This window comes from Callithrix jacchus, chromosome 10, assembly GCF_049354715.1.
Source record: "Callithrix jacchus isolate 240 chromosome 10, calJac240_pri, whole genome shotgun sequence".
NCBI classification, from domain to species: domain Eukaryota; kingdom Metazoa; phylum Chordata; class Mammalia; order Primates; family Cebidae; genus Callithrix; species Callithrix jacchus.
The window spans coordinates 21,226,343-21,253,160 of NC_133511.1; the positions used below are offsets into that span (position 1 = coordinate 21,226,343).

General features: G+C 43.8%; 1 protein-coding gene across 2 annotated transcripts in view; it reads left to right on the forward strand.

Moving 5' to 3' along the window:
- The window catches only part of SORL1 (sortilin related receptor 1), a 175,111-nt gene that overhangs the window by 105,172 nt on the left and 43,121 nt on the right, over positions 1 to 26,818 (forward strand). For both annotated transcript variants that reach the window (XM_035264890.3, XM_078339716.1), the window contains exons 22-30: positions 3,770 to 3,943; positions 6,282 to 6,395; positions 10,396 to 10,518; positions 13,428 to 13,547; positions 19,990 to 20,115; positions 22,688 to 22,795; positions 24,479 to 24,610; positions 25,700 to 25,831; positions 26,463 to 26,597. In XM_035264890.3, coding sequence (XP_035120781.3) covers positions 3,770 to 3,943; positions 6,282 to 6,395; positions 10,396 to 10,518; positions 13,428 to 13,547; positions 19,990 to 20,115; positions 22,688 to 22,795; positions 24,479 to 24,610; positions 25,700 to 25,831; positions 26,463 to 26,597 — 1,164 coding nt within the window. The remainder of the gene's footprint in view (positions 1 to 3,769; positions 3,944 to 6,281; positions 6,396 to 10,395; positions 10,519 to 13,427; positions 13,548 to 19,989; positions 20,116 to 22,687; positions 22,796 to 24,478; positions 24,611 to 25,699; positions 25,832 to 26,462; positions 26,598 to 26,818) is intronic.

Below are 26,818 nucleotides of genomic sequence, written 5' to 3' on the forward strand. Positions count from 1 at the left end.
CCATATGTACTATTCATATTTCCATTTTATAGATGAAAATATGAAAGTCAGGTTTAGTAACTTGTGGAGGTCACACTTTTAGTAAGTGTTAAGAATTTGCACTGTGGCCTGGTTGACTTCAGAGCTTGAACTTCGATAAAATCACCAGGCTCTGCTCCATCTCTCATGTGTTGCTGGAACAGCCATGCCCTGGTACTGTGGCAGCAGTTCAGAAGTACTGCTCTAGATTTTGACTGATGATGGTTCATACTAAAAATGTTGTTTACTTGCAACATGTATCAATTTGAAATATTTGGTTATAAATGCATTTTTCCTTTATAGGTAGCTGGGTTTTATTTTTTATTTTTATTTATTTAGTTTTTTGGGGAGACAGAGTCTTGTTCTGTTGTCCCGGCTGGAGTGCAGTGGCATGATCTCACCTCACTGCAACCTCTGCCTCCTGGATTCAAGCACTTCTCATGCCTCAGCCTTCTGAGTAGCTAGGACTAAAGGCACATGCCACCACACTTGGCTAATTTTTTTGTGGTTTGGTAGAGACTGATTGTACCATGTTGCTCAGGCTGGTCTCAAACTCCTGAGCTCAGGCAATCTGCCTGCCTCAGCCTCCCAAAGTGCTAGGATTTATAGGTGTGAGCCACTGTGCCTGGCCTCTAGCTGGTTTTAAATGCTATTACTGGAATTTATTCTTTGTAAAGTGCATTTTCTCTTTAAAGAGGTTACTTTGCAAGATTGTTGATGTATTCAGTTGCTCCTACAATGGCTTTGGAGCTTTAGAATGCTTTTGGAGCTTTGGAATTCTCCTTTAGAGCCTGTAGTAAATACATGCTTTTAAGTATCTATACTGAGGGCACATATTTATTATTTGGGATAGATTTGATTTTGATAATTGCCAAGTGTATAGATACTTGAGATGATGACATTCTTGGCTCCTAAAGTATTTCGGGAGGAATTTTCCAAAGAGGAAATCTGAAAATGTTCTGAATATGCCCAGTGAAGACATCACAGGGCTACATGTTTGATCTTCTAAGGGAATGTGTTTGAAGATGATTGCTCTCACTTGTCAACTCTTCTCATTGGGATGACGGTTTTCATATTGTCTGGTCCACTCAAGACAATTGGCATCCTGTATAAAGGGTCTGTGGCTGTGGTGGAACTGCCATCATAGGAGTTGGTGAATTCCCCTTCTATCTTCTTCCAGATTCTCTCTGATGCAGCTCTCCCGTTTTCCATTCTCTGGTTTCATGCCAGCCTGGACATTCCTGCCCTGCCTACCTCTTATGATCAGTGACTTGGTGGGCTTGGTTTAGAATTTTTCCCTGGTTACTGCCTCAGAGTACAGTTTCATACATCTCTGCCTAGATCAGCCTCCCGAAATATGATACCCCATTTTGAGTTCTCTACTCTTAGCTCTTGCTTGTTTAGGTAGGAATATTTGCTCTGCAATGAAAATGTTAGTTACATTATTTTACAGACAAGAGCCCCGTGAAAAAAAATCATCCTGCAATGGAGTGTTTTTTTATTTATTTGTTTGCTTTTGAGACAGGCTCTGTTGCCCAGGGTGAAGTGCAGTGGGTATCTCAGCTAACTGCAGTCTCTGCTTCCTGAGCTTAAACGATCCTCCCACTTTCACCTCTAGAGTGACTGGGATCACAGACACCCGCCCAGCTAATTTTGCTTATTTTTTTGGTAGAGGCAGTTTTTACTATGTTGCTCAGGCTGGTCTCAAACTCCTGGGCTCAAGTGATCCTCCTACCTCAGCCTCCCAAAGTGCTGGTATTACAGGTGTGAGCCACTGCACACAGCCAGTAATAGGCCATTGTTAGATAGCATCATATTCTGTTATTGTTCAGGATTGTGGAACATTGAGTGATCTATTGTTTTTTGACTACAAAACACATACTCCCGCATCTTTTTTTGAGTTGTTTCTCATGAAGGTGTCTCTATGTCAATTCTGCATTCCCTCTTTTAGCCAGTGGCTTATGCCTTTGAATTAAAGAAGCAGTCTGTGCCCACAAATGGATCAGGGCGAAACGATGCCTGAGACTTCTGCTCTAGTCAACTGGTTAGTCGGCCATAGTAATTAAGCTGTTATGACTGATTATTTGCTGCACCTTTTAGAACGTTTTGTCATATGGACTTCCCTTCCTCTGGATGTGTATGTTTTCTCTCCCTGGTAATGTCTCTTACTCTTTTTCTTGGCATCATAGTAACATTGTTGCCATAGCATTGTGATTTTTATTTTTTTCGTAATGTCAGTTAACCAGTGAGGTGCCCACACACCCAAAGCTACTGAGTGTATTGTCATCCATATTGACAATGATTGTCATTAACGAACCTTGTCCAACCTTTAGGCCAGGAGAGGCATGGCTTAGATGAATGCTTGGCTGGGTGGCAACAGATGATTTAGATATGGTGCTGATGTGGGGGAGGGTGTCTCTGTGCATGACATAGTATATGTGAAGAATTAACAATTGAATTTTATCTAAGTTTTATGTTCATTTTTTTCCCATTTTCATGATTAGTAATTGCAGTCAAAATCAAGAAAAAGCATGATTTTGCAGCTTCTGTGACCCCGTAGTTGTATCATGTTTCAGAATGTTATAAAATGGTTTATGCATCCTCTTAGCCACCGTCCCTGGAATGATGTAGGGAATAGGACAGCACTTTTGCCGTCTTTGTTCATCCACAAAGGTTCCTTCTCAAGGGTGCAGTGATGGATTTTACAAACTCTCCCTGGTATTGCCTGAACCAGAGAAAAGATTGGCAGGAGTGGGCTAGATCAGCATGAACTTGTCCTGACAGGAATTCATTGCACAGCAGTGGCCGATGAGTACTGTGCTTGGCTCCGCATTTAGCTCTTGAGCTGCACTCTGGCACAAAGGAATTGAGAAGGGGAGGCCTGGATTTTTGTCCTGGCCCTACCATCAACCAAGTGTATGTTCTAATTAAGGCCTTTGAGGCCCTAAGGAGCAGAAAGCACTCAAGTGAACAGTGTTATGGAACAAATACAGGAGCCCAAAGATGGAAGTCTAGGACAGCTCATGGGGACTGGAGCTGTTTTTTCTCTTTTCCTCTTATTAAGCTTCTTCTTTCCATAAGTCTCTTTCTTTTTTAAAAAATAATTTATTCAGAATTTTGAAGGCAATGCTCAACTGTATTATAGCTACCAGTGTTGTGATTACGAAGTCCAAAGACATTCTGATTCTTTTTTAAATTAAAAAAATGTTTTTTTAAGGGACGGGGTCTTGCTATATTGCTCAGGCTGGCTTTGAGCTCCTGGGCTCAAGCGATCCTCCTGCCTCAGTCTCCTGAGCAGCTGGGGCTGCAAGTGCCTGGCCTCCATAAGTCTCTTTTAGTCTCCTGTCTGCAGCCTGAGCTTATCTGCATACCCAGAGTTCTGACTTCCACATGGTTTTGGCTTGCCATGTGCCACTTCAACACCCACACTCTGTGACCCTTTCCCTGGCTCCAGCTCCTTGGTTGCTTTCCTGTCTTTCAGTAACCCAATTCCTAATTCCCAGGAGGAACACTGCCGCCTGGCTCAGCTCTGGGGCAGTCTGATCTGGCTGAAGACAGGATGCAAGTCACTGGTTAAACTGAGCAGAGTTTTTCAGCACAGCAGGGGCCCCAAAGCTTGCCACTTGACCCTTCAGAGCTTCCCACTGTCCTTTCCATGAGACAAAAGGGTTGCAGTGGGTCTCCTTCTTGTATTCAGTACCTCCCTCGTGGTGTGTATTAACCTACCTGCTGCTATTTGTCTTCCCTCCAGGAAGCAATGCGTGTGTGCCCAGGCCATGCAGCCTGCTGTGCCTGCCCAAGGCCAACAACAGTAGAAGCTGCAGGTGTCCAGAGGGCGTGTCCAGCAGTTTGCTCCCGTCAGGGGACCTGATGTGTGACTGCCCTCAGGGCTATCAGCTCCAGAACAACACCTGCTTCAAAGAAGGTGGGTCCCTTTTTCTTGTCCGCCTGTCATCCTCCTTCCCTTGTTTCTTCCTCCCCACCAGGGGAAGGAGGGATAGCTCTCTGTTTCCTCACCTTTTTGGGTTATTGGAAAAAGTCCAAGGCAAAACTCAAACCTACCAGATACTTATAAGAATACTGGTTTGGGTTCTAAGGCCTGGTAAGGGTCAAAGAGGCCCTTCAGTCCTCATGCAGAACAGGCCTAAGCTGTACCTTTATAAGTAGTAGCTGTGAGCTGGGCGCGGTGGCTCACACCTGTAGTCCTAGCACTTTGGGAGGCTGAGGTAGGTGGATCACCTGAGGTCAGGAGTTCAAGATAAGTAGTAGCTGTGCTTTTTGGTTTCACGTCAGATGGCACAGGTTTTCTTCAGGATCTACCTCTTTATTGTTTGGCTTCTTCCTATCCTTACACATCCCGCACACCCAGGTTTCTTACCTTCTGCTGTTTTGCATAAGTTGAACTAACCTGACTTGGAAAAATAACCAGTGTGACTCCTTCAGTGTTGACTTACTCTCACCTAACGGTTGTCCGTCCTCTACTGTAGCCTAGCCCAACACATCCTGAACTTTCAGACCAATATTTGCAAAGGGTTTTGAGTCTAGACTTTCGTGCCATGATCAAGTGGCTATAGCAGCCTTACACCTACTCCCGCTCTGAATTGGAATATTCAGACAGATTGAAAATGTCTTTCCTCTGAAATTTAAACATTTTTCCTCCCTGTGTAATTTTTACCCTTACCACTTCCCCAGCCTCCAGCCTCATGTTTCTGTGAGTAAGGTGAACCCCTGGAAGGAAGGGTACCTTGCCATGAAGCACATGGATTGATGGCCAGAAATTCTGCTTTCCCTTAATCTGTGATTTCATTTGCCTTTTTTTTTTTTTTTAAGTTTTGAAGAGACAGGGTCTCACTGTATTGCCCAGGCTGGCACATTCACGGCTCCCTATAGCCTCAAACACCTAGGCTCAAGGGATTCTCCTGTCTCAGCCTCCATGTACTTAGGACTACAGGCATAAGCCTGGCTAATTTCTTTTATAGAGATGGGGTCTCACTTTGTTGCCCAGTCCAATCTTGAATGTCTGGGATCAAGGGATCCTCCCTCCTCAGTCTCCCAAGGAGCTGGGATTATAGGCATGGGCCACTGTGCCTACTGTATTTGCTTTGTAATCCTAACCCTGCTTCTCACAGCGGCCCGAGTCCAAGACAGTGAAACACACAATGGAAGCCTTTTAGTCAATCTTCCTTAAGAAATATAAACAGAGAAAAAGATGAGCCTTTCTTTCTTAGAAACAAGAGACTTTCTTTCAGGCTGTGGATACAATCTTAAAACTGTTTGGAGAGAAATAGAATCAACACTAAATTCCAAGAAGAGGGGAAGAAAACTACTCCATATTTCCCATTAGAATGCCTTTGATTATCCAAATAAGAGACCAATCATGTCCTTGATGCAGTTTGCCAAACAATACATTTTCTGCGAGGAATTTTAATTGCTTGCATTAAAGTAGTCACGGGGCAGAAAAAATTCTCAGAGTATTGAGAAAATCTTCGTAACTCATTTGCTTGATAGATTGAATATATGTGGATATATATAACTATATATAAAAATACCTGTGGATATATTGAATCTGTATGGTTTAATGTTTTGTGGACAGTCCATTAAGGAGCTCTTTGCGTAATTAGTATTTTATAATGTTGATGTACTGTATTCACCACCCAATAGACTCAAATGTTGTCATCGTTATCCTTCTTTTTTTTTTTTTTTTTGAGACAAAGTCTCGCTCTGTCACCACCAGGCTGGAGTGAATGGAGTGCAGTGGCATGATCTTGGCTCACTGCAACCTCCGCATCATGGTTTCATGGTTTCAAGTGATTCTTCTGTCTTAGCCTCCAAGTAGCTGGGATGACAGGCATGCGCCACCACACCCAGCTAATTTTTGTATTTTTAGTAGAGATGAGGTTTCACCACGTTGGCCCGGATGGTCTCAATCTCTTGACCTTGTGATCCACCCACCTCAGTCTCCCAAAGTGCTGGGATTACAGGTGTGTGTCACCACGCCCGACCAGTTATCCTTCTTAAGCATTGTATCCACTTCCAAATACTTTTTCCAGCCTGCCTCCTCTCCTTTGTTTTTAAGTAAAAGAGGAAAGCAAGAGGCTGGTGTGGGACACTTCCTTCCCTGTATACATGTGTGCTCGGCATTCCTCCTCCACCTTTACCATCATATTACTAGAGGAAAGGAAACTCAAAAGGGAAAGTCCTGTGGCCCAGCAGTAAGAATAATACTGGTTTCATTTCCTCCCCTGCCGAACTCTGATGGGTAGAGAACACCTGTCTCCGCAACCAGTATCGCTGCAGCAACGGGAACTGTATCAACAGCATTTGGTGGTGTGACTTCGACAACGACTGTGGAGACATGAGCGATGAGAGAAACTGCCGTGAGTCTTCTGGTTTGGACATTAAACATTTACCATTACTCAGAAGTCTGGTTGGCTCTTCCCGGGCAGAGGGTATCAGATCTAGGGTGAAGGCCACCCATGATTGGTTATGCCCATCTAAGTTGATGGGGCTTAGATGACAGAGAAAACATATTTCCATATATAGGTAGATATTCGATATATAGGATTAATACTAGATACATAATATTTTTTTAACTCCCCCAGAAGTGCCTCTCATTATAAGAGATTTATAAGTAGACATCATATGGCTGAAACTGATTTGGCAATCTGGGCTCGAATCTTAGCTGTGGCTCTGTAATAAAGCTGGTGACTTGGGGCGAATGAACAGGTGATGTTCTTTGTTTTGGAAATTCAGTATCCAGCCTTTTCAGGATGGGAAATGAGAATTTACTCCAGTGAGTTGGTGTTGACTACTTACCAGGCTCAAGAGAGATTATTTGTATTGGTTAGTAATGCGTAGCTTGGCCTGCAGTGTGGGGCCATTGGTGTACATGCCATGTAAATGTCATCTTTGAGCTGTATAATGTTTAAGGTCTGACTTCCAAAGTATAAGATGGTGGCTAGCAGAAGTTAAAGAAAACCAAACAACCACAAATAACAGATAGTTTATTAACCACACATTTTCACTACCTTTTCTTTACTTCATTTTTAATAGCTTTGACATTATCTTATAAGGAGATGATTTGCCCTTTTGTCAGTCATGCATTCACTCAACAAGCACTTGCCAATCAATGTGGAAACAGAGTTCACAGTCTGAAGTAGGAGTCAGAAAAATAGGCAGTTACAGTCGAGCAACGGGCACTGCGATGGGGAAGTATCATGTGCATGTAGGGTGGGCACCCAAAGCAAACTTGGGCGGGCCCTAGCAAAGAGCTCTAGAGAGTGTCTGGGGTGAACTCAGCAGAGGTAGAGGGAATCAATTCACAGGCAAGGGAGCAGCGTGTGGGGAAGCTGGCATGGCCGGGAAACTGGTTTGAGTTATTGAGAACAGCCATGGGCGCAGGGGACAAGGTGAAGTTGGATGAGTGGGTGGGGCCCAGGGCAGCAAGGGCTTTTTGGACTTTATTGGAGAAGCAGTTGGGAATAAAATGTGATAATAATAAAGTGATGTGGTAAAATTTCACCTTTGGAAGGAGAAGGCATGGGAAGAATGCATTCAATGGAGGGAGACCAGAAGCAGGAAAGCCAGGAACCAAGTCAGAGGGTTCTCTTTTAAATGTTTTACCTTTGGCAACCCAGGGATGCATTTACTCATTTGTATTGTAAGAACAGATTAATGAATGGGCAGCTCTGGATACTTATTTAGCCAGTCATCCATGGGGCCTGTGCCAGGCTCCCCTGCCACTTCACCCAGAAAGCAACTTGAGAAATACTCAGCTCATTAAACACATCTGGGCCATGCAGTCCTATAGACTGCCCTTTTTGGCTGACAGAGGGTTATTTACAAAGCCTTTCCTTACTCGTTTTCCCTTGGCTTCAGAGGATGCCTTTCACACTGAGGGAGAAGAGCTTGCTTGCTGATTGGCAGGTCTGGGAAAGCACTAGGCTCTCTGTGTCTTTTCTGCAAAATATAAGGCCTATAAAGCCTCCTCTGCCTACTAGAGTTGCAGGAAGGTGTGATATTTGTGGGGGAATAACCAAAGCACTTAAAAACATTAATGCTTATTAACAGCATTGAAGCAGATAATGGAAGGGAGTTTATTACATACCCGGGTGGGATAGAAGATGCTTCTTAGCATTAACAAGTTGCAAGGAAATTGCCCAGACATCATTAGGCACAGTGGAAGCAGAGAGATACAAACCAGATGACCTCACATCCAAGAGTGAGGGACACAGGCGGCACAGCGCTCCTCCCCGTGCCATTGGGCCTGGTTTCTACTGAATGGACAAGCTGAATCTTGTATTGGTTCTGAGTATTGAGAGAAATGAAGACCAATTTTTTTGGGAGGCACCTGCTGCCCCCAGTGCCTTCCTCCCACCCAGTCCCTGAGCTCTGTTGCAGATTGTACAGTTATGCATGAAGTATGGAGCTGGCCTTGTCCTCCTCCCAGCTTGGTGTGAATGTCAACTGGGATTCAATTTCGAGAGACCCCGAGACTTGCTTTCTGCTCCGTCGTCTTCCTGTTTCACTTGGATCAGGTCTGCACATGTCAGATGAGGTTGAGGCATGGAGAGGAGGAACCAGAAGGATTTACAACTCAAAATCTGGGAACCAAGAAAGAGGGGCTTATCTGGGCCTGCACGTGTGTCTCTCTCATCAAGGAGGCTGCATGTGGAGGAAAGAGGTGCCCTGTTTCCAAGCAGGGCTGCAGGAGAGGGGCCGCTGTGACTGAGTACTGCCATGTGGGAAGTTAAGTGAGGCACCCCGCCAGCTGCCAGGGAGCAGAGGAGGAGGGGGACACAAGGATGCAGGAGGGATGTTGTCAGTGGGTATCCCTCTCTCTTACATGGACTCCTCCGGCTGGGTGGCTGTCAGGCACTCAGGGTTTTGACGTGAATCCCCTGCAGTCTTGTCATTTTGCATTCATCCCCTGCCTCCTTCCACGAGCTCAATTACAGAGAAGAAATGGAGCCTCAAATAAGAGCTGCTGGGATGTCTAACAGCAGCATTGCTGTTTGGCATTTCATGCACGCACCTCCTCCCCCATGCCAGGATTCTGTTCTGCCACATTTTACCTCCTGGGTCATCCTTTCACGGCTCCCAAGGGCAACCTGCCTTCCCCTCACCTTTCCTGAAGGGTCTTTCTCGGGGTGCCAGGGAATGTACTTAAGCACAGGAAATATCTATGTAGGAGAGGAAGAAAAATCTAATTTTATATCCATTTTAATGCCAGAAGGACATGAGGAATGATGCGGAAGAGAGGTGACTTTTGTTTAGAGCCCATTATATTTATATCCTATTTAATAGGCTCTGGTTCCGAACTTGTTCCCTGATTTATCTTCATGATAATGCTACTGGGTAAAGGTATTATCTCTATTTTGTGGTAGAGGGAATGGAAGCACAGAATGGCTAGGTTAAGTAAGTTGTAGGTAGCAGACTTGATTCAAATCTAGTCTTTCTGTCCAGGCCCAGTGGCTCATGCCTGTAATCCTAGCACTTTGGGAGGCCGAGGTGGGTGGATCACTTGAGGTCAGGAGTTTGAGACCAGCCTGGCCAACATGGTGAAACCCCATCTCTACTAAAAATACAAAAATTAACTGGGTTTGATGGTGGGTGCCTGTAATCCTAGCTACTCGGGAGGCTGAGGCTGGAGAAATCGCTTGAACCTAGGATGCAGAGGTTACAGTGAGCCAATATGGTGCCTGTGAGCAACTGAGCGAGACTCCACCTCAAAAAACAAAAAAACAAATGTAGTCTTTCTGACTGTGATCTCAAGCACTTGGATGCAGTGCTTGAGATCACAGTCAAAATCTTACCCTCATTTTACTGTTGAGGAAGCTGAGCCAGAGAGAGTTTAAAATTAATTTCCCCAGGAGGAGGTAGAGCCAGGATTTGATGCCCAGTCTTGACCGACTGCAGACAGAGCCTATGTTCCTGCTATAGAATTCTATATCCATGCTTCTTTACCATCTGTGCAATGAAGAGCTAACTTCTCGTGTGAAATCGAGCTGCTCTAATGGTAATTTCGTAGATAAAGGTATTGCTGCCACCTACTTAGGAAGACACTTTAGCATTTGAAGGGATCTGAGGAGGTAATCTAGCCTATCACTCTCTCTCCCAAAAAGATGACAGTTTCTCACTTTTCTCAGTCCTGTTCCAATCTGGAAGCTGTCACAGAAAGATATGCCCTTATCTCCCTTGGTTGTAAATTTCAGGCTCTCATGCAATTTATTTCTTCTATAAGTCTAGGTTTAATTTCTGTTGCTACAGTTAATATCTGCTTTCTTCTATTTTTTAATTGATTTTCTAGTAGGATGTTTACATTTGTGGGAAACCAATTGTACCTAAGGAGTATGTCATCTTTCTCTCCCATTTTAGCTACCACCATCTGTGACCTGGACACTCAGTTTCGTTGCCAGGAGTCTGGGACTTGTATCCCACTCTCTTATAAATGTGATCTTGAGGATGACTGTGGAGACAACAGTGATGAAAATCATTGTGGTAAGGGGATACCACATCCTGAATCCCTGCTCTGGAGAGGAGGATCACCGTGCTCCCTTACAGGGCTGTACTGGTGGACAGGGTGGTTTTCTGATGACCATCTCAGGATTTATGATATTCTAGCTGAATGGCTTCTTCCATCCACATGGTGGGGTGGAGTCATTTCTCTGTTCCATTTTTAAAGATGTTGTTTGCTGTTTTTCATGAGGATTGAGTTCTGCTGGAGGCACTTGATCCACAGTTAATGGGAATCTAAGGTCCCATTAACTGTGGATCAAGTGCCTCCAGCAGAACTGAATCCTCATGATTCATGGTCAGAAAGGATGGAGCCTAGACTCAGCTCCTGTCACTTACTTACTCTTAGATTTGCCTTTGTCTTCTAATCCAAAAAATGGGGAAATGGACCCTGCTTTTCCTTAGAAAGATGCTATAAGGATGAAAGGTGATGATAAAGAAGTAAATTTCTGAATGAATTCAGGGGGTTATGAACAGCTCTTCAGCTTGGCCCACATGCCTGAGTGGATGTGAGATTAGCCCGCTGAAGACACAAATCTGCACCTCTGTGAACTGTTTTTTTTTTTCCAAACCAATTTACTTCATTCAACTCTGTTATTATTAGAAGTCAGCAGATGGTATAGGCATTGAGTGAGCATCTGTTTTCTGAATGGACATTTTTATATTTAGAAAAACAGTGGGTTACAATTCCAAGGAATGATAGAGATTCTCTGGTCCAATCTTTTGATTTCTACTTTCTAAAGTGACTGAGGTCTATAGAGGTCAGGGGGGTGCTTATTCAGGGTGACACACTTAGTTTGTGTCAGAATGGGGAACTGGAAATCAGGTCTCTTGTTTTCTAATCCTCCACTATTTCTGTTTCACAGTGCCTGCCTGTCAGTTTCGTGAGACCCATCTTAGTTAACAGTCCCTGGTCCCAGACTCATAGTTGCTGACCACCGAAGGAGACATTATGCAATAAGCATGATGTGCCAGATTGAGGGCATGAGAGGGAAGTGAGAGTAGAGGCCAGACTCTGACCCAGACGTGGCGATGAGTTGGCTAGGCCCTACTGGGCCCTCTCTCCCTGTCCACAGGGGGAGGTCCAGCCATGCTGCGCTTATGCACATGGACACAGCCTGCTTGATAATGAGCAGGTGGTTTGACTCACAGGAGGGCGGAAATAAGGGGAGCAAGGGCAGTGTGAATCATCTCAACACCAGTTAACCAGCAGAGCAGAGCCTGGGCCACTTCCACACAGAAGATACCCCTAACCTGGCTCTTGGAAGGTTTTTAAAAAATTCCATAGTTTTCCTTCTTCAAGTGCCTGAAAACGTGTCCTTGCAATGTGCAACTATTTTCCCTTCATCCCTGCCATTTCCTTACCAGCACTTTTAGATGGTTGAAATGTACAGCTGTGTTTGCCCTAGTAAGAAGGAAATTGCATGTGGTTCCCTGCTTCTGGTGTCATTGAGCTCAAACACTGGGCACATGTTTGACCATTAAACAGTTTCAGTCCCCTGGATCCTCTGTTCATGGCTCCTTCTTACTAGTTTGAACTGAATTCATCCCAGGGTCCCAGTTAACCCCTTCCTCTGATTCAGGTCCTCTTCATAAGTTTCAAAACTCTTCCTCATAAATATCTGATTTACCAGCTTTGCCATCAACAAGCCTCTTGGGGAGAATGACTGAGATGGCTGCCTTGGGCCCCATGCATGGCTGCTCCTGTTTTCTGAGGCTCTGTAAACGCCATAGGAAAGTTCTGTGCCATAGTCTGTTCGGGCTGGGATGACAAAATGCTTAGTCTAGGTAATTTATAAACAATAGTATTTCATTTCTCACATTCTGGAGACTGGGAGGTCCAAGATCATGGTGCCAGCAAACTTACTGTCTAGTGAGGGCCTGTTCCTCATAGGTGGTACCTTCACTGCATCCTTAGATGGCACCTCTGCTTCTGGAAAGAAAGCAGGGAAATGCCTCTCTCTGTACACCAGCATGGCAGAAGGGGTGAACGGCCCCCTCCCACCTCTTTCATAGTGACAGTAATCCCATTCATGAGGGCTCTGTCCCCATGACTTAATTACCTCACAGAGGCCCCATCTCTTAATACTATTACATTGGTGATTAAGTTTCAACATATGAATTTTAAGTTTCAACATATGAAGTATAAACATTTGAATTTTCCTAGCCTGCAGAAGTGAGAGAAGTAAGTTGCTGTTGTTTACAAGCTTGGTCTGCAGCATTCTGTCTTCGTGATCTCCTTCGGGAGCTTTGAAGGCTGTTGCCAGGGCCGCCTCCTTCCCCTTCTTGGTCAAGCTCTACTGGTTGACTTGTACCAGGCCCCCACCCTGCTAGAGACAGTGCATCCACCCGCGTCCCTGGAGCTCTGCCCACAGAAAGTCCCAAGTCATGTTTCCTCCGTTTTGGGAGCTCAGCACTGATTTTGCTCTCCCTGAGCCGAGCATCTCACAGTGATCAGTGCATGCAGACCTCTCAGTGCTCCTTTTCTCCAATCACAGGCTGTGTCTGTAGGAATCCTCTGTTTCTGGAAAGTTCTACTCTCTGGCCTCCTCTGTCACTGCTTCCTAACCTTCTTCCCATCATAGCAAGCATAGAAAATGGTAATGTAGGTGGAGAGCCCTGGGATGAATGGACAGGGCTGCTCTTGTCAAGAGGCAAGCAGCTCTAAGGGCCTGAGGTCTCCGTATCTCAGCACACCTGTAACCCATTTGCAGCACACTCACTGGAAGCTGCTAAATGACCTCATGTCCCTGGTAAAAGTCTCTTTGTTCCTGTTCTCTATGGATAATTGGTGATCATGGGTCCATCTCCATCCTTTAAGAGAGCTATGACACCAGAGACGAAATTCTGAACAAGCTTTTGTCCTCACCTCTCGTCTGTGGTCTCACCTGCAGAAATGCACCAGTGCCGGAGTGATGAGTACAACTGCAGTTCTGGCATGTGCATCCGCTCCTCCTGGGTGTGCGATGGGGACAACGACTGCAGAGACTGGTCTGACGAAGCCAACTGTACCGGTCAGTACTTCTTTGACTCAGTTGACAGCACGCATCCGTGCGTGCACCGGTTAACATTATAGCTTTAAAGAATCGGAAAATCTAGGCTCTGAGAATTAGCTTGGACCTTAGAAATCAACAAGTTTCATGCTTTTCAAAGAGCTGGCCTATGATGAGATAAGGAGCCTGTGCCAGAATGTAAATCAACACTCTGCTTTCAACTGACTAAACAGTGTTCTGAGTGATATCATTGATTTATGTTCTGGCTCAAGCTTCTCATTTATTCAGGACCAGTGTTAAAGTTTTTAGACCAGCCCCTCGGCTGGGGTCCATACTTTGACTAAGCACTGAATTAGCTTATGTTTTTCAAAATGGAGCATCAGGGGGTTCCCCAAACAATAAAAATACTTACTGTGTTTGCACTCATTTTGGGTAAGATTTTATTAAAAGATGGAAAAAACATGAATGCAAGGCATGTGCGAGGTGCTGTAAGGTAGGGGTCATGTTCTAATTCTTTTGTTGGGCTCACTTATGTTCATAACATTATTTTTATGAATGAGTGAATGAATGGTGGCCACATACATTATGATGGGGCAGGGCAGGCTGGGGGCAGTGGGCAGTGGGTAGTGCAGAGTTGGGAAGCTTGTGGAGAAATGAAAACAAATTTCATTTTATAATAATCACTTTATCCCATTATAATTTGTCAAAAAACAAAAATTAAGGAATAAAAAACAGATTTTATTGCTCCTTGAGTAAACTTGCTCTACATCCTCCTCGAGAAGTTGTTACTCAGTTCTGTCTTGAACCCCTCTACTGATTTTGGCCTAGGGAGATAAAGATGTTTCATTAAAAGACTTTATGGTCAGGACAGATCTGTTTTTACACTCGGATAATTCAGACTTCATTGTGCAATTCATTGTTGAGTCAACTTCTCAATTATCTGAAACCAGTTATTAATCTTGAGAATTATTGGACTTTTAAATCTCATGTCTTAACCTCCTTTGCCCCCAGAGTATCCCAGCACTTTCTACACTGCCCGGCATCTGGCGGCTCAAAGCATGCCTACTAATTTGTAAAAGCAAATACAAAGAAGGTACATCTGTTGTGTCTCAAACCTAAGGATAAATAACTGTCCATTACACTCTGGCTTAGACTTGCTTCCCCAAGGAGAGAGATGACCTCTTCTTTTATTCCTTTGTATTCTCTGCAGTGCCCGGTGCATAATAGAGTACGTGCTCAGAGAACCTTTGTGGATTGAGTAATTTTACGCAACTGCTTCCCTCCATTCGTTTTAGTTGAGAGGTGACCTCATATGCCTTAAGGAAGTGAATGGATCTCTTCAAATGTCATATACATCACACAAGATATTCTGTGATGTTACCAAATCTTGTTCCCTTCCATCCTTCCAGGTGCAGCCTCTGTGTCTGCACCTCTGCTTCTGAAAAGACTGCATCCTTCCAGGTGCAGCCTCTGTGTCTGCACCTCTGCTTCTGAAAAGACTGCATCCTTCCAGGTGCAGCCTCTGTGTCTGCACCTCTGCTTCTGAAAAGACTGCAGCAAAACGTGTGTCTCTGTACAGAAGCATGGTCTGTAGAAGGAGGAAGAACCGAGGCCCATAAAGGAGCTGCCATTGGCACAGGAAATACATGAATGCTGTTTGGAAGCTTTGGGTTTGGATGGATAATTAGTTAATAAATTAGAAGGGTGCACTTGGACATTGCAGTTTGTAAATTGCAATATGATTGAACATCTTGTTAACACAACTGCCTTAGTCAAATTTATGTGTCAGCAATGTGTGCCTGTCTTACAGAAGGAATTGATAACTTCATTTCTGTAGGCAAGCTTGCATAAAACTCCCGTTTTTTTTTTTTTTTTTCTGATTTTTTTCTGGTAAGGCAAATTGGAGAAAACTTGAGTCCTTGTTGCTCGACTGCAGCTTTGTTCCAAGGGCTGTTCTTCCAAACCTTTTAAGGATGATCTGCCTTCTCTGTCATCTCAAAATAGTTGGAGGTCGGATGTGAGCTCATGGTGATGTGTGGCATGACACCTCATTTTCAGACCTACTAAATTAAACTACGTCCAGTGCCAAAAGAAATAGCTCAGGGTAGCTGACCTCCCATTGGCATCAGCTCAGGTGCGCACTCTGCTGTGCATCCACTTTGCACTTCTTTTCCCCACTTTTACTTTCCACGGGGCTGTTTTCTTTATTTGCCTCAACCCACTGCTGTTGTTTTTAAACATATACATCTGAATTCTGTTTTGTTTTAGGTCAATTACTGTAGATATTTTATGTGTATTCTTAACATCTTCACCTTTTCTAGATATATGAGGACTTTAGAATTTGATCCAAACCTCTGCCTAGTACTAGTACTAACAGTTCTAGTACTAAAATACCTAGTATTTTAACTGCTAAATATTTAATATTTTAGTTTTATATTAAAAATCCTCAACTGCATTGTTACTCTTTTTTATTTACTTATGTATTTGTTTTTTGAAACAGAGTCTCACTCTGTCACCAGGCTGGAGTACAGTGGCACAATCTCAGCTCACTGCAACCTCTGCCTCAGGTTCAAGTGATTCTCCTGCCTTAGCCTCCTGAGTAGCTGGGACTACAGGCGTGCCTCACCACACTCAGCTAATTTTTATAGATTTTTTTTAGTAGAGACGGGGTTTCATCATGTTGGCCAGGATGGTCTTGATCTGTTGACCTCGTGATCTGCCCACCTCGGCCTCCTGAAGTGCTGGGATTATAGGCGTGAGCCACTGTGCCCAGCCTGTTACTCTTTTTTAGTAAGTACACTTCTGCATAGGCACACAACTATTAGCAGCTACTTTTGTGTCTTGTTGTTCATGCCTCCCGACAATGTACACCCTTCAGTGGTTTTGCAGCAGGAGTCTATGAGTGGCAAACTCTTTAAGGTTTTGTTAGTATAGACATATCTTTAATCCTCAAGATGGGTCTGGGTTTCTAGTTTTTGGTGATTTTCTGTGAGTATTTTCATAGAATTCTTCCATTTCTTCCTGGCCTCTTTTGCGTTGATTTGAATTCTGCTCTTAGTCATCTGTTCAAATAACAACAGATATTCTTTTCTTCCTAGTTACCTTTAAGTTTTATTGCTCTTAGTTTCCCCTACCTAGTTGTGGAATTATTTTTATTTATCCTGCTGAGACTTTAAGATATGATAATTTTTCAAAAGACAACTCTAGGAAATTCCAGTTACTAACTCCTCAGCTACTTTCTCTTGTCTTGTCTTCAGCAGTTACTCACCCATTTGCAGGACTGCCTCCTTCTGTTGTTCTCTTCCCTCCTGTTTGTATATTTGCTGTCTCTTAATGACTCTGCTAGAATCTGAGCTAATTCTCTAGATTTATCTTCCAGTTCAACAGTGTTCTTTTCAGCTAACTTTAATCTGCTGTTTCACATAGGCATTGAGCTGTTTTTTTTATTTCCATGAATATATGTTTTGTGTCTAGAATTTCTGTTTGGTTCTTTCTCAAATCTGCCTCTTATTTTTCAGTGTTCTTTCTTTATACTTTATGTTTTTTCTTCTATGTCATTAATCATTCAAATCGTGATGATAGTCATTTTTTTCATCACTTACTTTTTTTTTTTTTTTGAGACAGGGTTTTGTTCTGTCTCCCAGGCTAGAGCACAGCAGTATGATGACATCTCACTGTAACCCTGACCTCCTCGGCTCAATCTATATTTCTCCCTTAGCCTCTTGAGTAGCTGGGACTACAGGCATCTGCCATCATGCCTGGCTAATTTTTGTATGTTTTGTAGAGATGGATTTTCGCCGTATTGCCCAGGCTGGTTTCGAACTCCTGGGTGCAAGTGATCCTCTTACCTCATCTCGTCAAAGTGCTGGGATTACAGGCATGAACACCTGGTCCCCTTCTCATACATTTTTTTTTTCTTGAGACAGGGTCTCACTCTGTCTCCCAGGCTAGAGTTCAGTGGCACGATCTTGGCTCACTGCAATCCCTGTTTCCTGGGTTCAAGTGATTCTCTTCCCTGAGCCTCCCAAGTAGCTGGAGACTACAGGCATGCACCACCAGGCCTGGCTAATTTTTGTATTTTTAGTAGAGATGGCTTTTCACCATGTTGGCCAAGCTGGTCTTGAACTCATGACCTCAAAGTGATCCACCCGCCTTGGCCTCCCAAAGTGCTAGGATTACAGGTGTGAGCCATTCTGCCTGACCCTCATGCACTTCTTAATAGTCCAGTGCTTTGTAAGAACTAAGGCAGTACTTTTTCTGTTGTAGTACTTATTTCATCCATTCTGCTCTGCTCATGTTTTGTTAATGCTTTTAATCATGTGTTTTAGCAGATCTTGATGAATCAGGAAAGTTCTGAGTCAAAGATTAAACTGTAGGATAATGACCTATATTAGAAACTGATACTAGGTTTCCATGATTGTTTGCCACATGAACCTCACCATTCTTACGGTTACAACAAATCCTACCATGCAGAGGATTCTTCTTTTTCTTCCCTAAAGTCTTCAGTCTGGATTAAAGTCCATTTCTTCCATCCTTTAATTAAAAAAAAATTATCCGTTAGGCATGCAATATTTACCAGGCACTCAAAATCAGAGCTAGTAAGTTACTGAGAAGATAGACAAATCTAGAAAAAGATAATGCATTATGCATTCCAGTCATACCTGGCCACTTGAATGAAATTGTGCAAACTGATCACTCTTTATGAGCTCGGCTTCTGTGATAGAATCTGGAGATCTCAGCCATGCCTCCTAGAATTGTCACTTAGAAACTTCACTAGCACTCTGAAATTGTTTTCAATTAAAAATGAAATGTACAGGCTGAATAACCGCTAGATTAGTATGGCAATCGGTTTAGGCAACTTTATATTTTATGAATGTGAGCGAGGTGTTGGTGAGGGATATTTTGAAAGGCTGTCAGGCTTGTGACACAAATAAATCAAAAGTATTCCAGGCGATGGCTGTTACTGGGGCAGAAACTCATGTAACATGCATGATACATTCATTCCTCTTATCAGAAATAAGCATAGTTTTTTAAAGATGTTTAATGGATTCTGAGTGCCAAAGGTGGTAAATATTGAAACTTCTTATAGTTGTATGTACATCCTGCCAAATACAGCCTTGGTTTTCAGAGAGATGGGAAGACATCGGTAATGAGCCACTACTTGTTTTAAAGTGGTTTGAAAAATCAGGTTCTTTGGATTTCTGACCATTGCAAAAAATAGCCTCAAATGCTGTAGAAGTTCCTGAGGACATCATAAGCCCATTTCCCCAGTGTTTGGGAAGCTTATTGCCAACTGTCTCAATTGAATAGAAAACTACAGTTTGCTCTCAACAACCCACTTCTGTGTGTTTCGTTTCTTTCTGTTGTGGAGTCGTTTGTCCACACAATTAAACTAACAGAGCCCATCTATGTAGGTTCTATTATTTTATGCTGGTGGTAAACAAGGCCAGTCCTGGCTTGCATTCAGCAATGAACAGACACAAACAGATTTCTGTTTCAGAGGAGGAAGAGGAAATCAGATGGAGAGGACCATTAGGAGTGTTGGTTGGGTTTGAGGCATATATTATGCATTTGAACTAGTGTTTGAGATTTTGAGATGTTTCTAAATGACTTCCAGGTGGCCTCAGCCCATATGTGCAGAGGAGGCTATTCATTTTTAACAGTGACTCTCTGTTTCACTAGTTTCTTTTTGGCTTTTAGTGACTATAGTGGACACCACATATTATTGGCTAGTAGATGTTGCCTCAACTCTACAGAAAGACAATTTCAGTTTCTTGGGCCTGCTTTCTCTGTGATTTTGGATGGCTCTTTTATATTCTTTGGGCCTGGGGTTTTTCACATTTGAAATTACTTTTTTTTTTTTTTTTTTTAAGAATCTTAATATATGGCCTTCCAGAACTTAGCAGGGCCCTTAGGTGTCACTGTAAGGATGTGAAGTTGAGGTCGCCACATAGTGGCTGCACCAGGTCCAGGACTCCGTCTCCTGAGCACCGGCTGTTGCCCCTTATTTCTCAGCATCTGGATGAGTAAGAGGATTTGGGTGAGAAGGTAAACGACCAGGGCATAGTAGAAGTACAGGGCTTGGGCTGCCTTGGTGTTACTACTTAATGATCTCCAAATTTCCTATTCTCTCTATTCCTGTTTCTCATTTCTCATGTGGGGAATAATACTTACCTCATAGGTTGTTGTGAACAGTGAGTGATTCTTTTAACGTGTGCATCTGGGCCTGGGCAATGGCTTGTGTCATGTTTATAAATCCATAGGCTCAAGCCCATTGAGAGGGCTGCCCTCCACTGCAAGGTCAGTCCAAGTGCCCAGTTCCCAGCCGAGGAGAAACCTGGGTGCTTCACAGTTCAGACCTTATTCCTACCTAGTGCAAACCTCCTTTCAGCTCACCCACTTGCACAGTTGGTGGGGGATGGAGATGAGGGGTGTGTGACTTTGTCTCTTGCCTCTGTTACAGCCATCTATCACACATGTGAGGCCTCCAACTTCCAGTGCCGAAATGGGCACTGCATCCCCCAGCGGTGGGCGTGTGATGGGGACACGGACTGCCAGGATGGTTCTGATGAGGATCCAGTCAACTGTGGTAAATACAAATATTCCAGCTCCCTCCCTGAGCCTCCCCAGTGTCTGCTGTTCAGGAAGAGCGGCAATAGAGAGGCAGGGGATGAAATGCTGTTCTTCTATGCCCATATTGCCACTCTGAAACTAAGCCACCTGCTTTCTGTGTTATACTGCCATATGATGTATCAGAGTGTATTATGTAGTCTTAAGATTTGCAGGCAAGCAGTTTGTCCCCCGCCACAAACAAACTATTTAAAATGCTATCACACAAACAAAATATATAAAATGCTTTTTGAAACCAAATATTTTTAAGGTTCTCTATTCTTTTGCCAAACATTCCAAATTTTCATGGGATGTCAGTTGTCTACATGTCGTTATACATTCTACTCCTTTTGTGTTACAATATTAAGTAAAGATGTTTACGCAACTCTGTATTTTTGTGTAGTGAGGATTTTCGTGGAAGATGCGTATTCACTTTATATTACCATAACCTAGTTTACATAGTTGCTTCTTGGTTGGGCATTTGAGGTTTTTCGTTTTATACTGTTAGGCTAGTACCACTATTCATGTCCTTGGAAATGGAGGCTTGATTTTTCTTTGAGATATTTCCTGAGAGGTGTTCTTCAGTATGGAGTTGCAAGGTGAAAGTTTCTGACCAGTTTTTGAGTCTCTCTGTTACCAGATTGGGTTTCCGAGGGATTGTACAAAATATGACTCTACTAGTCATATGTTGCATGTTTCCCCAAGTCTCCGTTGATATTAGATTTATGTCTTTTTAGTTGCTTCCACTAACGAAATGTGTGTTTACCTCACATTATTTTGATTTATACCTAACTTTTAAAATACTTTTTCTACCTGGTGACAGTAACCATTTCTCCAAATAGTGGTACTTGTTTACCGTTTCTGTTTTGATATCCTTTGGCTAATTTCCCAGAAATGATTACATCTTACAGGATGAAAACACATTTTCATGCTTATACCTAATCCTCAAAGAACTATTCCGCACAGAGCTCGGTTTGCAAAGTCTCTATGACTGCCCCATTAGAAGTGATTTTCTTTATTTTATTTTTGAGACAGGGTCTTTCTGTGTCACCTAGGCTGGAGTGTAGCGGTGTGCTTGTGGGTACTGCAGCTTTAACCTCTTGGGCTCAACTCGTCTTCCCACCTCAGCCTCCTGAATAGCTGGGAGTTTTGTAGTTTTTGTAGAGATGAGGTTTTCGCCATATGGCCCAGGCTGGTCTCAAACTTCTGAGTTCAAGTGATCCACCCACCTCAGCCTCCCAAAGTGCTGGGATTATAGGTGTGAGCCACTGTGCCTGGCCAAAACTGATTTTCAAGTCCAATGTCTGGCAATAACTTTTTGCTCAGGAGAAAGGATGACCTAGTTCTAAAGATTCTGATCAGGATACCTTAGTTCTAGTTTAATTCGCCCTAGAACTGTTGTGAAACCTCAGGCTCTTACCATTTCTAGGCAGATTTTCTCTAAAATGGCTTTGCTTTAGAATTCTTCCACAATTAAGTTCAGTGAGTGATTTAAAGAGCTTTATAAAACTAAGATTTTATAATCAAGACTCATATTGTGCTTTTTCTATTCACTGACACTTTTCTTTTTCTTCTAAAAAATATACTTAGGTCAGGTATGGTGGCTCACACCTGTAATCCCAGCACTTTAGGAGGCTGAGGTGGGAGGATGGCTTGAGCCCGGGAACTTGAGACCAGCCTGGGCAACATGGCGAGACCTCACCTCTACAAAAAATACAAAACTAGCCAGGCGTAGTGGTGCATGCCTGTGGTCCTAGCTACTCAGGAGGCTGAGGTGGCAGGATTGCTTGAGCATGGGAGGTAGAGGCTGTAGTGAGCTGTGGTCACGCCACTGCACTCTAGCTTGGGTGATGGAGCAAGACTGTGCCTTAAAAACACAGTCGCACATGTGCACACGCGCACCCACACACACTCATCAAAATAGAAATGTTCAAAATGGAAAGTGTGCCAAAAGGTATAGAGTTAAACGTTGATCACCTCACCTGCCCAGTTCCCACGTTTTTCTTATCAGAAACAAGGTTGTGTATTTTTTCACAATCTTTTTGTGCACATATATACAAATTTAAATCTACTCTGTATTGTTATCCTATTTCATACCCATAATATTTAACTTTGCATATTGTTTTATACCTTGTTTTTTCACAGAACTGTATATCTAGGGCATAGTTTTTATACAGCCCTTCTTCTGTCTCTTTATAGCTAGTGTTCCACTGTACAATAATTTATTCAACAGTCTCTTATTGATGGACTGTTTTCTTCACTTGTGGGCAGTTTTCAGTCTATATCAAACAGTGTTGTAGTGCAGCACTGTACTTAGGTTAGGTACAAGGATGTAAAGCTTTATTTATAGAATTTTTTCAATTGAGTAAGTAGAATGCATTTATACAAAAGAGGAATTACTGGGTCAAAGTATACATACATTTGTCATTTTGCTGGTTATAGCCAAATTGGCCTCCCCAGTGGTGGTACCAGTGTATACTCCTGCCAGCACTGTGTGAATGCCTGCCTGTTTCCTCCCCATCATTCTTTTGTATTGTTGAATTATATTTCAGAGAAGAAGTGCAATGGATTCCGCTGCCCAAATGGCACTTGCATCCCATCCAGCAAACACTGCGATGGTCTGCGTGATTGCTCTGATGGCTCAGATGAACAGCACTGCGGTGAGTTCATTCCCTGCCTATGGGAAGCACCCCGGTCTGGTGATTGTGAGTGAAGAGCTTATGTGGGACTAAATCCTTTCATTTCTTCAGTACCTGCCTGTGGTTAGCTTTGAACTGAGTTGACCCCCAAGTACTTGACTCCTGGAGGTTGATCATGGCAGGGAGACATCGTTTGGTTAAAGGAGAGCAGGAAGGAAGAAGGGCAGGATTGGGGGTGATGGTGGGGTTAGTTTGTACTTCAGTGAATGTTATTGTTTAGTTGAAATATGTTCTATAAATTGGCCAGTTGTTTTGAATTGGCCACTTATTTCTACTTGATTGGTTTTATTAGGGTTGCTGAGTATCACTGGGGGTAGAGTAGGGGTGAGTGGACGTTTTTAGGCCAGGTGACTCTTTTATCTTCAGTTTTCTTTGGACCCAGAAAGATGCCCTGGGTCACTAGTGCTCATTTTTGATTATATATTGGAATCACCTGGGGAGCTTTAAAACCTTCTGGTGCCTGGACCTCACCCCCCCGCCCCCCGAGATTCTGATTTAATTAGCAGAGATGTGGCTGGAGCGTTGGGACTTTTACGGTGCTCTTGGTGATTCTACTGTGCCGTCCAGGTTGAGAGCTAATGTATCAGTTCAGGGAGTGGCAAACTAGTCTGTGTGCAAAATCCAGTCCATAACCTGCTCTATTAAATGCAGTTTGATTTGCATACAGTAACTACTATTTGCTTACATATTGCATATGGCTGTTCTCAAGCTGTAGTGGGGGAATCGAGTAGTTGTAGCAGAGGTTGTATGACCTGGAAACTCTGAAATAGTTGCCTTCTAGTTGTGTTAGTTGGAGTTCTCCAGAATAGAACCAATAGGATATGCATATATATATGTAGAGAGAGAGAGAGAGAGAGAGATTTATTTTAAGGAATTGGCTCATGCGATTTTCGAGGCTGGCAAGTCCCAAATTTGCTAGGTGAGCCCGCAGACTGGAGACCCAGTGGCAAACCGAGGCTACAGTTCAAGTCCAAAGGCCATCAGGCTGCAAACCTTGGAGAGAGCCACTTGCAGCTGAAGCATGAAGGTCTCCGTGCTGGGTCCTTACATGGCCCTTTCTCTGTGTGGGCATTCCTGGTGTCTCTCTCCTCAAAGGACATGAATTCTATTGCGTTAGGGCCCCATTCTTATGCTTTCATTTAACCTTAATTACCTTTTTAAAGGTTCTGTCACCGAATACAGTCAAATTGGGGATCAGGGCTTCAACATACAAATTTTGGGAGGGCACAGTCCATCTTGTAAGACTAGTTCCTTACAGAAAAATGTGCTTACCCCTGTTTTAGAGAGTCAGTGTCATATTAATCATGATCAGGGGTTTGGATGTCAGACAGCTCTGGATTTCACTTTTGGCTTCACCTTCATCTGCTGTGTACTTTTGGCAAAATACTTAATGCTACTGCCCTTGTTTTCTCATTTTGAATTAGCAGCAGTAAAATCTCTCCTAATGTTGTTTTGAGGGTTCAGTGATGCACTTTATGTCAAGTGCTTTAGCTGTGGGCTTGGCACAAAACAAATGCTCAATAAATGATGGCTTTTACTGTTGCTTCTGAAGCCACATCTGTACCTGTGTGCCCTTGTTCAGGGCTAGAGGGCCCAGCCAGCCACAGTGCTCATGGCCTCCTCCCCTCTCTGGATCCCTTTCAGAGCCTCTCTGTACACATTTCATGGACTTTGTGTGTAAGAACCGCCAGCAGTGCCTGTTCCACTCCATGGTCTGTGACGGAATCATCCAGTGCCGTGATGGATCGGATGAGGATGCAGCATTTGCGGGATGCTGTGAGTGGGGGCAGCCGGGGAGGTGACTCACAGTCACTAAAGAACTTGCATGGGGGTTTCGCCAGCCTGGGGTTGTGCCTCTGTTTAATCACTTCCAGGTCTTGGTTGAGTGTCGAGGGTTTGGCTACCCTGGGTTGTGCCTCTGTTTAGCTTACACATCTAGGTTGAGTGTCCAAGCTTGCCTTTTCTGAGAAAGACTTTCCTTTGTTGCTTAAGAAGTCCTGCTTTTCAGTTGTTGGTATATTTATAAACAGCAGGATGGTGAGTGACCAGGGTCTTGGCTCAAGAGTCGCTGTAAGTGAGAGGCCTTCTTTGCCAGGGCTGTATCAGATGGCACCCCCTTACCTTGCTTCGGTGGTCCTGCCGGCACTCACCGCCACTTTGGACCTATGTATTCATTTTGCTGCTTGAGCTTCACAGGAGCAGGGGCTTGTTTTGCCCATTGCCATAGCCCTGCATCCAAATGCAGTGCCCTCCCTGGAGTAGCTCTTGTATTTGTTTGCTGGGACTGCTATAGCAAAGTACCACAGACCAGGTGGCTCAAACAACAGAAATTTATTTCTCACAAGCCTGGAAGCTAGCAGGCCAAGATAAAGGCGTCAGCAGGGTTGGGGTTGGGCGTCTTGGAAGCCTCTCTCCCTGGCCTCATGGATGGCTGCCTTCTCCCTGGGTCTTCACACAGTCTTTCCTCTGTACACGTCTGTGTGTAAATTTCCTCTTCTCTAGGGACACCAGGCCTATTAGATTGTGGCCACCCAGATCACCTCATTCTAACTTTTCCTCTTTCAAGCCCTTATCTTTAAATACAGTCCTGTGTCTGAGAGAGTGGAGGTTGGAACTTAAACATGTGATTTTGGGGGGATAACCTTGGCTCATAACACAATTCAGTAAAGATTCATGGAATGGATTAATTACTAGAGTGTGTGCTCTGTTAAGATTAGGTTTGACTTTTGCTTTCAAGGAATGTTCTAGCCAGACAGTCCCTTGCCAGAAGTCACTGCTATTCCCCCTTGCTTCCAAGCAGCACTGCTGCTTCGACCCCTCAGCGTGGAAGCTCCTGGGCTTCATGGTTGTTTTTTCCTTCTGTAGCCCAAGACCCTGAGTTCCACAAGGTTTGTGATGAGTTCGGTTTCCAGTGTCAGAATGGAGTGTGCATCAGTTTGATTTGGAAATGTGACGGGATGGATGATTGTGGCGATTATTCTGATGAGGCCAACTGCGGTAAGATGTCCAGTCTGACTCTCCACATCCTCATCCTCCAGCTACAGTGACACGTGCAGTTAGTGGGGGCACTTGCCAGCACCCCCACAGCAGACGCTGAGTTAGGGAACTCAGCAGCGGTTGCTGCCAGTTCCTGAATACTCATATGAGGAATTGAGTCTTGAAGTGCACAGGTGCTAGGGAAGTTTATTTGATTTCCTTTTTTTCCCCCCACAGTTGGGAGGACCGCATTATGTATAAGGAATATGGTAGATAAGGAATTGTGGTAAATATTATGGAGTGACCTCCCCCTAACAATGACAGACCACAATGTAATAGTTATTGTCATCATTGGATTATCAAAAGTAGTTCTTTTATTCCTTTGATAAAATGTCAAAATTAAAACTCAGGTGATCATTCTCAGGATATAGAAGTCTAGATCAGAGGAACATGGGTTGAGTGCTGGGAAGAAGGGCTTTGGTTTGTGGGTGTATTTTTTGTTGCCCATGAGGTCCATGAAGCTGCCTTATCTCTCTGGGTGGGAAGTATGGGTTGCCCAGGAACTTGGGTCTGGAGGAGGATGCACAGAGTTGGAGCCCTGTGTTCACACTGGTGCAGGGGAAGCAACTGATGGTGTGGTTGATTTCCCCAGAGAACCCCACGGAAGCCCCAAACTGCTCCCGCTACTTCCAGTTTCGGTGTGAGAATGGCCACTGCATCCCCAACAGGTGGAAATGCGACAGGGAGAACGACTGTGGGGACTGGTCCGATGAGAAGGATTGTGGAGGTAAGAGGCCCCAGGGTCCTGGGTCAGCTCCATAACCAAGACACACCAGAATAGTTCCACCAGCTGTGCAGGATGTGCCTGGCTTATTCTGTGTTTTGGGGGGCATTTTTTTGGGAGAGGAGTGACTCAATTTTTTTCTTTTCCTCTTTTTCATTTTGAAATAAGTGTGGTTGGCTTCTCCTATTTTCAGGCTATTTATTCCGTATTTTCAAGGCAGAGTG